This window comes from Myxine glutinosa, chromosome 11 (genome assembly GCF_964187855.1).
Source record: "Myxine glutinosa chromosome 11, kmMyxGlut1.1, whole genome shotgun sequence".
NCBI lineage: Eukaryota > Metazoa > Chordata > Myxini > Myxiniformes > Myxinidae > Myxine > Myxine glutinosa.
Genome location: NC_136271.1, coordinates 134,265,773 through 134,278,213, shown reverse-complemented (window position 1 = coordinate 134,278,213; position 12,441 = coordinate 134,265,773). Strand labels below are relative to the sequence as shown.

Here is a 12,441-nt window from a genome sequence, read left to right as displayed (position 1 = left end):
AACCTTTCTTTGCCTTCGTCTTCCTCTTTGCATTCGTCGTTTTAGTCTTTTCCCTCATTGAGCAGCCGCGGTGCGATCCGGCCAACGTTTGGGTGGAATCGGGTTCTAATCGGGGAATAACTGTTCGGTCGCGGAGCCTTCGCTCGGCAAAGTAACATCTAAACCGCGATCAGTAACAATATATATATATATATATATATATATATATATATATATATATATATATATATATATATATATATATATATATATATATATATATATATATATATATATAAATATATATACATACATATATATATATATATATACATACATATATATATATATATATACATACATATATAAATGTTGAGTTGGATCTTGGAGATGACATGAAGCTGGAAGGTGTGAAAACATTTTGCTACCTCGGAGACATGCTTAATGGAGAAGGTGGATCAGACTCGGCAACGGTTCCTCGAGTGAGATGTGCATGGAAGACGTTTCGGGAACTGAGTGGCGTGTTGACGAGGAGGGGAGCGTCGTTGAAGCTGAAGGGAAAGGTGTATGCTGCATGTGTGAGAAATGTTATGATTTATGGGAGCAAGACATGGGTAATGTAGAGCAGCAACGAAGGTTGGAAAGGGTGGAAATTCGAATGGTTCGGTGGATGTGCAGAGTATCGTTGAGAGAGAGGAAGACAAATGATGAATTGCGAAAGATGATGGGAATAGAGCCTGTGATGGATGCTGTGAAGAGAAACAGGTTAAAATGGTTGGGTCATGTGTTGAGGAAGGATGAAAGTGACTGGTTGAGAAGAGTGATTGAAATGAATGTCGAAGGAAGGAGAGGATGGGGAAGACCGAGAAAGACTTGGCTAAAGGTGGTGGAAGAAGAAATGCGGGCAAGGGGGTTAACAAGGAGAGATGCAGAAAATAGGGCAAAATGGAGAAGATTGTCATGGGGACCACAAGGCTAACCCCCGCTCTAGCAGGGAAAATGGCCTTAAAATGCGTGTGTGTGTGTGTGTATGTGTGTGTGTGTGTGTGTGTGTGTGTGTGTGTGTGTGTGTGTGTGTGTGTGTGTGTGTGTGTAAAGGAAGGAAATCTCACTTGCTGGCGAGCCAGCCACCAGGTGGTAAGTTGGGGATGCTTTCTGAGGACAGGAGGCGCATGATGTAAATCAGGTCAGGGATGCCCTCCCCAGTGTGCTTGTTCACGATCTCTGCACACAAAATGTTCCCATTTAATATGACAGAACAACAAGTTTGCCTTTTTGGCATTACAATCTGAGCACTTAGTTAATGCATGATGTTGCCGTCCCAGGTTCAAATCCCATATACTGTATTGGATTGTGTTTGCATTGTCTGCATAATAACGTCCTTGTCAGCCATGTTAAAGACTAAAGTATAACGGCAGCATGCAATGTCCATCTCCTACAATTAATACAAGTGCAAGCTTCTCCACAAGCCTTGGAAAACTGGTAATTAATAAAATAATAAAATTCAGTCGTGCCTTCCCTTTTCATTCAGTCGTAGGAAAGACCTCCCTTTTTACCTCTGCTACTGAAGGTGGATGGAGATTATGTTTTCACTCCTGTCGTTTGTCTGTGAGCAGGATATCTCAAAAAAATAAAAAAAAAATAAAAAAAAAATACAGATTTGCATGAAATTTGGTGGACAAGTTGGGTGTGTAATAAAAACATACCGATTCCATTTTGGTTAAGATCTGGATATGTATTCGATAATTTTTAAAGTGCTTACATCACAATTGAGAGATAGGGCCAAATATGACACATCATGCGATGGGACGATAATCGTGCTTTACATTTGCTATCGTGATAATGATAATGGAAATTAATTATCGTGATAACTGCTGCGTATGCACAGTAGGTAAATCTCACCTTGAACTCGGATATTGGCGGTGTATTGACTGTGTTTGGTGGTTAGTGAACCAAAATCTAATCGGATAGTTCTTGTCACCTGTCCAACTAATTTACCAAGTTTCATCATAACTCATCCAAAACTTTTTGAAATATTGTGCTATATATAGTTTATGGCCCTATATATAAATGGTGAAGAATCACTTAGTATTTCTAAAAACTCTCGTATCCAGATCCATACTCAAATCTTCACCAAAATACGAACCGATTCGTCCTCGTCACACACCTAACCTCTCCACCAAGTTTCGTCCAAATCCATCCATAACTTTTTGAGATATCGTGCTATGTATAGTTTTTTGCCCTATCACTTAATGGTGAAGCATCACTTGAAAATTCTCGGATCCAGATCCTAATCGGGATCTTCACCAAAGTCTAATCATTTCATACTTGTAACTTATCCAACCTGTCCACCTAATTTCATCCGTATCCATCTACAACTTTTTGAGATATCCTATTCACATACAGACAAACAGACATGGGTGAAAACATAACCTCCATCCACCTTCAGTGGTGGAGGTAAAAACAGCATGCTCCTAACACAGGCCTAAAAACAGACATTCATCTTTACATTCAATGTCCAGTGTAGTTGTCATTTTGGTGGTAGCAATATGAGCTGTGCGATTTCTAATAATTGCCTTGAAAAGCAGCAATCGATTATTGTGCAAAGAAAACCTGCTGGTCAACTCCAACCAATGGGCTCCTTTTGAAACTGTCACTGACAAAGTTTTTCAGCATTAAAAAATAATAATAATAATAATAATAAATAAACATTTTTCCAAAAACTTGGGGAGAACAAAGGCAGTCATTCAGAGAATAACTTCTCATCACACTTACCTTCCACCTTTTCCTCAAGCAGCCGGTCCAGCTCCGCCTCTTTGAGCACAGCTTCGGCAGAGACTTGAGGAGCACTGGGAAAAGCAACGAGTACCACGCTCATGTTGTCACGACTACCCTGCATGCACACAGTGGTAAGGGAAGGGGATATTTCAGATCTCTTAGCATAGAATTTGGTGATCAGCAAACATGCTCTGAGCCACTTCTCCGGGATTCAACTCCCGACCCTACTTTAAGTTGCCATCCCAGTGCTTCGCATACAAGGCATCGCGTAATCATATATGCCGCCCTCTGGAGGGGTCACAAAGATTGCTGTCCCTTCTGCTATTGTCTTGTGGATGTCAAAGTCCCTGTGGTCCCTTTTGAAAACGATGCAATCATACACCAGCACCACCCTGGTCAAAATCAAAATTCCTGCTCTGATTGATGGCTGTTTCTGCAGCACCTTGCAATAGATAGTGTATCAACTTGTCCAAAAAACAGTTGCTACCTGTTGGGTGCAGTCTCCAGATAATCTGAACATCATGCGAAATGGTGTGTATGGAGCAAGTTGACAAAAAGCCAAATCTACGGGAATAGCAAGCGGATGAGCTGACACGTGCCACACATCTCACTACCACATGGCAATGATAAGCTCATCAACACACTAATCTGATTTCACACTGAAGACTCGCCATTTTGGGGCCAAATGAGGGTGACCATGGTCGATATAGATAACAGAAAAACAGTTTTTACAAGGCCTAGTCAAGTCTGTGTCAGAGGTAAAATCAGGACAATTTGAAATGTAAAGTTGAGGGGCAAAAGCCCTTCTTTTAGGGCCCTCCTTTAAAGCAAAAACCAAACAGTTAGACAAGATGGATGCCAATGAAGAGAGATGGAAAATGTTACACTCCACCCAATAAAGGAATTTGATTTTGACCAGGGTACTGAGCCAAAGTAAAAAGAAGAACCAGTCTTGCTGGTGAAAGCCAGGGTTGATCTGCCTCAACGGACAGACAGAACAACAATGTGATGACGATTGCGGTATAGGAACCACCGTGAGAAGTAAGAAGCCGACAGTTTTTTTTGTATATATAGTCGAAGCTCGTTTTTGGCCTTCACCCTTCATTGGGGCAAAATAGAAACCCGGTGCTTCGCAGACAGGGCATTGCATCAACCTGTTATTACATCCGCCACCAAAGGTGGATGGAGGTTGTTTTCAGCCCTGTCTGTCAGTTTGTGAACACAATATCTCAAAAAGTTGTGGACGGATTTGGACGAAACTTGGTGGACCGGTTTGGTGTCTGACAAGGACAATTCAATTCGATTTTGGTGAAGATCTGAATATGGATTCGGATATGAGAATTATTTAATTTTTTTAATCATTCTTCACCATTGAGAGATAGGGCTAAAACCAGCATATAGCAGGATATCTCAAAAAGTTATGGACGGATTTGTACGAAACTTGGTGGACAGGTTGTGTGTGTGAAAAGGAAGAATTTATTCAATTTTGGTGAAGATCCGGATCCGGATCCAGCTCGTAGAATTTTTCAAGTGTCTTCACCATTGAGTGATATGGGCAACCAGGCGGAGGTATGCTCTCTACTGAGTGCAATTCTAGTCATTCTCTTGTGCCAACTTGTCCTTTATGGCCTGCATGTCGCTCTTTTGCATTGCTAAAGGGTAAATGGCCGAAACATCAGCTTATCGTTGCTTCCCACGGGGGTCAGTATACCTGAATCAACGTCCTATTGATTTCATCTGTTGTGCTGCCCCAAAGGTATACTCTTCTAAAAAGATAATATGGGATCAAAGACAACTTTGCAGGTGCGACACAGCCAGCCAAATCAGATTTGCAGCTTGTGGCGAAGTTTCATCAACATAGTGTGTGTAGTTTTGGAGAAGAGAGCAAATACCTATTTTGGGGGGTCAAACCCTCCTCCCCAGTAAACCCCCTTAATGAGCGCAGATTTTGATGCAGTCAAAATACCTTCATTCGGCATCAGATATGCAGCTTGTGGCCAAGTTTCATCAAAATCGTATGTTTGGTTCAAGCGATAATGACTGAAGTGTTTACGGATTCACTCGCTCACTGACTTACCTAAGGACACTGCTCGATCACACAAGTTCACCGGACTAAAGTCCAAGTGAGCTAAACATGCTAACCACAATATATTGGCTATTGAGTGATAAAATATACAAAAGAAGAAAAGTAATAAGAATAGCAGAAATGCAGATCTATTTACGCATACCCAGGGTTCATACACTTGTTAGAAATCAAATTAATGTCAATAAATGATACGGGAACGCAAGACAAGTGCAAGTCTATCGTAAAGTTCGGTTTCTCAAATCTCTTACTTTTAATGGGATATGTTTTTATATTCAACCACAAACCTGCTAATTTGAGCCATGGGTTTCGCCTCATCCTACCACCACCATCGGCAAAATAAATGGGCAAGCTTCACGGTCTATTAACAGGAGTTAGGCACAGAGCCAGGTTGTGCTGCGGCCTCATCAGTCAGGTCGGTGGATGGCACGCAAGCGGCAGGGGTTCCCCCCTTCCCCCATAAAAAAACAGGAGGGCCATATTTAAGCAACATTATTCACAGGATCAGTTTGATTGGATGCTTTTAGCCAAACTGTTGGCGAGGAGAGGAATAGCAAATAAACGTCGACCTAGTTCAGATTCAAAGTATAGCCCTAACAAAAGGCCAAGTAATAAAGAATATCTCTCAACTGATCAAAACATCCTGTGGTGCACCGTTCAATAGGCAGACGTCAGCCACCGGATTTTCCAAAGAACAGCATAATGATACAAGCTTGATAAATAATCAAAAGCAGTAAGACTTGTTCTTTATATTTTACGTAAATGTCTGTATGCGTGTCTGCATCTGCATCACCTTATAGAGGCAGGTGTCCACCACCTGGTTGCACACCTTCACAAGATCATCGCATACAAGCAGGCGTGACCGCACAAAATCACACAGCTCCTCGTTGCTCATCACATCCCAGATCCCATCGCATGCCAGCACTGCAAACTCGTCCGCATCATCCCGTTCCAGAGCACAAACATCTGGCTCGGGGGACACCAGCTGCTCCGTGGGACCCTTCCCATCTACTGACTTATAGTCAAAGTCCCCGAGAGCCCGAGAAACAGCCAGTGAGCCATTCACCCGTTGGATCATGACACTCCCGCCTGCATTCTGGATGCGCTCCTTCTCACGTGGGTTGCAGGGCTTGTGGTCCTCTGTGGAGAAGTGCACAGCACCTGCGCGGCTCAGCACGGCACGAGAGTCCCCACAGTTGATGAAGTACAGCCGCTGTGGGGATACCATCATTGCCACCGCTGTTGAGCCACTGCGGTCAGATCCCGAGCGCACCTCCGAGATGGAACGCATCCGCTCATCAATTTGCAGGAAGCCAGAGTGTATTCCTTTCAGGACACTTTCCACCTCCGGCTCGTCTGGTTCCTGAAGCTCATCCCCTTTCTCCAGCTCTTCTGCCTCATCCACCAAGCTATCAGACAGTCCTGTGCAAGGCCCAGTGACTCAGACAATTACAAACAATCCCTCAATAATATAGAAACTGTAGCAAAACTCAAAGTGTAATCTTTCACATCATTCTCATCATTGGACCTCACCCATTACAAAAAGGAGAGGAAGAGAAGATTCTCATCAAACCATTCCAGCTATTTTCACTATCACATCCATCCTTTTACAACCTTTTTCATTTAAAAAAAATCTGACTTTTGGCTTTCAGTTTCATAAGAATCGTCACTCAAAAACAGCAATAAGTAAGCAGGAACAAGAGCAAGACCAACAGTGAGAACTACCTTTGAAATTTGTGTTGGAAGTTATGTGACGGAGAAGGTGCTCAGAGCAGAAAGTAGCGACACGGGAACCAGCATGCCCATCGTACACGGCAAAAAAAGACCAGGAGCGCAGACCTCTTGGTAAACCAAGCACTGCCGTGTGTGCATCCTCCATCTCCACACGCCATCCTTGCATGGAACTCAGCCCAAAGCGTAGACTGTTGCCTTGTCCGTACGAGGTGTGTTTGTCCGTCTTGGGCTTGTCCAGGAAAGCACCCATGGCTGTTGGAGAGAATGTCGAGACCAAAATAAGGTACAAATGGTGAGAAATGAATATTAAAAGATCATTCCAAATAAGTAAGCAGGAACAGAAGAAGTTGTTTCTTGGGTTTGTTGATCTGGAGAAAGCATTCGATAGGGTTCCACGCAAAGTATTGACATGGGCATTGAGGAAGTTAGGAATGGAGGAATGGTTGATCAGAGTAGTGATGGCAATGTACAAAAGAGCGCGCACAGCTGTAAGGACGAAGGACGGGAACAGTGGTGAGTTTGAGGTGAAGGTGGGAATGCATCAGGGGTCGGTACTAAGTACACTACTATTTGTAGCTGTGATGGGGGTGCTGGCTCAGAACGTAAAGGAGGGTTTACCGTGGGAGTTGCTGTATGCAGATGATCTGGTGTTGATTGCGGAAAGTATGGACGGACTGAAGGAAAAGCTGAACAAGTGGAAGGAATGTATGGAGACAAAAGGTCTGAAGGTGAATATCGGAAAGACGAAGGTGATGGCAAGTGGTAAAGCATGTGGTGAGGTGGAATGAACTGGGAAGTGGCCCTGTGCTGTGTGCAGGAAGGGTGTCGGAGTGAACTCCATTCAATGTACAATGTGCGCTGAGTGGGTTCATCAAAAATGTAGTGGTCTGAGAGGGTCATTAACCAGTGTGGCAGCTACATTCAAATGTAAGGTGTGCACAGAGGGAGCTGCAGATGGAGGAAATGTTGAGTTGGATCTTGGAGAAGGCGTGAAGCTGGAAGGTGTGAAAACATTTTGCGACCTCGGAGACATGCTGAATGGAGAAGGTGGATCAGACTCGGCAACGGTTGCTCGAGTGAGATGTGCATGGAAGAGGTTTCGGGAACTGAGTGGCGTGCTGATGAGGAGGGGAGTGTCGTTGAAGCTGAAGGGAAAGGTGTATGCTGCATGTGTGAGAAGTGTTATGATTTATGGGAGCGAGACATGGGTAATGAACGTAGAGCAGCAACGAAGGTTGGAAAGGGTGGAAATGCGAATGGTTCGATGGATGTGCAGAGTATCGTTGAGAGAGAGGAAGACAAATGATGAATTGCGAAAGATGATTGGAATAGAGCCTGTGATTGATGCTGTGAAGAGGAACAGGTTGAGATGGTTTGTTCATGTGTTGAGGAAGGATGAAAGTGACTGGTTGAGAAGAGTGATGGAAATAAATGTAGAAGGAAGTAGAGGACGGGGAAGACCGAGAAAGACTTGGCTATAGATGGTGGAAGAAGAAATGCGGGCAAGGCGGTTAACAAGGAGAGATGCAGAAAATAGGGCAAGATGGAGAAGATTGTCATGGGGACCGCAAGGCTAACCCCTGCTCGAGCAGGGAAAATGGCCTTAAAATGCATGTTGTTGTTGTTGTGTATTCCAAATGCATAATTCCCTTTACAAACTATAACGGCACTCGGTAGAGCAGATACCTCTACCAGGTTGAACAGTTTACATTTTGTATGCCACAGATCTGTATCCGGACCTTAACCAAAATCACATCAGCTTGTTCTAGTCAGCTACACAACTCATTCACCAAGTTTTGTGATAATCCGTCCACACCTTTTTGAAATATCGTGCCATGCAACGTTTTTGGCCCCATCTCTCAATGGTGAAGAAAACTTGTTGATTAAAAAAAAAAATTCGCGTATCCGGATCCACGTCCACTTCTTCACCTACATCAAATAAATTCGTCCTCGTCACACACCCAACCTGTCCAACAAATTTTGGCCGAATGAATCCACAACTTTTTGAGATATCCTGCTCACAGACAAACAGACAGACAAAGACAGGGGTGAAAACGTAACGTCTGTCGTGGAAATCAATCAGGTCCACAACTTTGTCCCAGAGGTAGGTTTAATCACAATTAGATCTTTGGCATCATCCTGTAAAAATACAATCATGCAATAGATATCAGGATCTTGGCATCATATAGAAAGGATCGATAATAATAGTCAAAGCAAGCGAGTCTAGCATATATGTGCGGGTATGTACCATTCAAGACCACAAGACTACATGTCATAGTAAATGTCACAGGAGTGGCTCAGCGTCGCGGATGTCCCAGGTCTTATAGACGCCCCTCAGTGGTTTAAGCGAGCATCACTCCCGGGTTCACCTTTGGTATATTTTCACTACAACCTCTGTGTTTCTTTTAGTGTTCCTTGGTAGCAACACCTGAAGAGATTATGGAAACCCTCACTTACTTATCCAAATATTTAAAAATGCACAAGAGAACAACAAAAGAGGAAACTATCCTGCCATTAGGAGATATGCCAATGATGTAATATTTATTATTTATTTTCATGATTGAATAAACAGGAAAAAAAGGGAAGGAAAAATATTAACCTGCAAGTAAGAGCGTTGGGTTAGGAAGGGTTAATGTGGATAAGAAAGAACACGGATAGAGTTGGGGATGGGACAAGATTGTGCTGCCAGGATTGAGAAATGTGTTCCTTTGATCAGACCAGCATATAATCAATTCCAGATTAGCAGAGTGATGCAGTGGTGCATCATCCTGTTAATGTGGTGGTGCCCGTCAATGAATGGGGCTTTGCACAACATAAGGTGGAGTCATCTGCAAAAAGGGAGAGTTTTCCAGAGCATCACAGAGGTCATTTATATAGCAGAGGAATGAGACTGGGCCCAAAACAATGCCTTGAGGCACTTCAGTTATGTGAGAAAGGAGAAGAGGGTTCCATTGATGGCAACATGTGAATTGTATTAGTGGAAGAATTCATTAAGACAGGTGTGAACGTGGCACTATATGCCGCAGGTAGCGAGCTTGGCAAGCATAGACAAATGACAGGCAAGCAGAGCAGGAAGGATGCTGGGATGTCAAATGGCTGAGACATATCCAGAGAAATGATCAGGACCTCTTGCTTAATAAGATCAAGGACCTCCAATCATTGCTGAGAGAGAAGCAGCGGCATTCCCAGAGCTGAGTGACTGGGATAGTATCGAAAACAATGTCAATGATCATGGTGTATGAAAAGAGGAAAGACATTCAACAGCAATAATGGATTCCATGACTTCACTTTAAAATGGAAGTAAGTTCCTGGTCTGTAGTTGAGACGATGATTTTGCGCCGTTTTTGTGGACATTGGTGATATCTGCCGACTTCCAGGCAAAGGGGAGACAACTACGGGGCAGGCTGATTCATATCGACAGAGGATACCATCTGGGCCCATTACCGAAGCATGGTCGAGGCTGGACATAACATTCTCCACCTCCTCGGTTGAGAACGACATGGAGTCCAGTGGGTAGTGGCCACAAGGGGGTAGGAGGGGAAGGAAAGAAGCAGAACAAGAAGATTGCTTGGGACCCTTGAGATTTAGAGACAAATAACAAATAGACAAACATTCATTACCTTGATAAGGTTAATCATTTTGATAAAATAAATTGTCCCTGCACGTTAAACTGCCCAGTTAAAAGTAAAACGGAAGACATGGAACATATTCTGTGATGCAACACCTCATTTGAGGGAACACAAAACACGAAGTTGAACAATGTTGCACTCGAGATGGAGAGGGAGAGATGTATCAATACTGGCCTGGCTTAAGGGTGTAGTACTGGTGAACAGGTGATTTTTATTTTTTATTTTTTTTATTTAGCTGAACAGTTTCCTTAGTCTTATAAACAAGAATCATGCTATTAGAGGTCATAGAAGTACCTCTAATTATTGAAAAATTTCCAAATTTTCTAACATCACACATACCCCTCAATAACCGGAAGTAGAATTATTTGTTATAACTTTAATTTGCATCATTCTTTTGGGCTGAAATTTGGACAGGGTATTCAGAATATCACTTCCTTTAAAATGATGAAGGCTTTTGTTTATAGGAGTAGCCATTGTGGATTTATTGAAGGACAACCAAGTTTTATCTGGTAATTGGCATAATAAGCTAATTAGTGAACATTTGACATAATTTCACAAAATCCTCTCATCAGGTAGTAGAGTAACACATGTATAATACATGTACCAAGTTTTGTGTGAAAAGAATGATAGGTGACATAGAAGATAGAAGTAGAAATGTGTTCTTTGTTTTTCCTTGTTTTTTATTGACGGTCTAATTTATGCAAATTATATGCATGTAATATGACAAAGAAGCGTTGAAACTGGTCTGAGAGCCAAGATTATATCTTTCAAGAAAAACTGAAAATTAGATACCTCTCAAAGGTACCTATGTAGTTTTCTCAATTTTTCACCAGTACTACACCCTTAAACAGATGCTGTTCATTCATGGCAGAAAAAGGAAAGAGCTAACTTCATTTCCATTTGATGTTGGAACTTTATAAACACCAGAGTGAAGACATTGTTTTGCATTTCAACTTGTATATGATCAGAGGCAAAGATGGACGAAAATTATTTTAGTAGGATGTGGGTAGATCCCTTTCTAGATAAGAGACAGCAGTTTAGGGAGCACCGAGCACCGATTGAAATGCTCAGGAAAAAGTCAAGACTGTCAGAGGAGTTTCAATCGATTATTATGCAGCATTTAGAATGACTGATATTATATCAATACATTGTAAACAAGGGGAGACACTAGACCTGGACTGGACAAAATCACAGACTGGTCAAACAAGTGGAACATGTCTTTCAATCCTGACAAATCTCACACTCTTAATATGTCTCTCTGAAAAGACCATCTGGACAACCCTCCCATCTACTTTCTGAACAATACTCTCTAAGAAGTTCTGTCACTCAAGCTTTTGGGTCTCACCATCTGCCATGATCTTTCCTGGGAAAACCACATTTCTAAGCTGGCTTCCAAAGCCAGTCGCCGACTGGGCATCCTCCGTCGTGCGAAGTCCTTCCTTGGCACACCTGAGCTCCTCACCACATACAAGGCTTTCATCCGCAGCTCAATGGAATAATGTTCTCCTGTCTGGGCTGGTGCTCCTGCCTCACACCTAGCTCGGTTTCACGCTGTTGAAACCAAAGCTTTCAGAATCATTGGAATCTCCCGCGATGAAGCCAACTCCGAGGGCCTTTCACTCACTCACCGCAGACAGGTAGGTGGCCTGTCTGTCTTCTACCGACTCCTATCCGGCCTAGCTCCCACAGCTCTATCTGTGCTCTGTCCCCCAAATATTCCTACAGGTCGCACAAGATCTGCCAGTAACCCTCTTCTGGTGAAATTGCCAAAATCAAGACTCTCTGCTCACCTTCACTCCTTCATTCCTCTTTACTCCTACCTCTGGAACAAACTTCCTCTCTCTTCAATCCCACTTCTCCCTCCAGGTCTTTAAAACAGCTGTTCACCACCATCTCTTATCTTCCCCCATCCAAAACCTTGACCTCTTCTACCCCCTTAATTCACCCAAGATCCACTTTTTTTTGAAATACCGACTTTTCTTTCCTGGAAGTTCTAGCAGTGTCCATGTATTTTATATCGTTCCCACCCCACCCCCACCGCCCTGCCTTCCCTCCCATGCCTCCTCCCCCCAAGCCTCTCCCTCCCACAGATCTTCCGTTGCCCCTGTTCTCTGCTGTTGTACTTGTGTGCTTCCCTCTCTCTCCCCATCTTGTCTCCCACTCCCTTTATTGTATATTTTGTGTGTCCGTTTTTTTTTTTGTGATTGATGCATACAAGGCTTTGTCTCCAGCTCTTAC

At 43.0% G+C, this 12,441-nt stretch overlaps 1 protein-coding gene across 2 annotated transcripts in view; it reads right to left on the bottom strand.

Moving 5' to 3' along the window:
• Positions 1-1,066: 1,066 nt before the first annotated feature.
• The window catches only part of LOC137436839 (protein phosphatase 1B), a 74,263-nt gene continuing 62,888 nt past the window's right edge, over positions 1,067-12,441 (bottom strand). For both annotated transcript variants that reach the window (XM_078787154.1, XM_078787155.1), the window contains 4 exons: positions 6,566-6,826; positions 5,634-6,262; positions 2,755-2,872; positions 1,067-1,203 (listed from right to left, as the gene is read on the bottom strand). In XM_078787154.1, the coding sequence (XP_078643280.1) occupies positions 1,088-1,203; positions 2,755-2,872; positions 5,634-6,262; positions 6,566-6,824 (1,122 nt within the window). In that variant the 5' untranslated portion in view covers positions 6,825-6,826 and the 3' untranslated portion in view covers positions 1,067-1,087. The remainder of the gene's footprint in view (positions 1,204-2,754; positions 2,873-5,633; positions 6,263-6,565; positions 6,827-12,441) is intronic.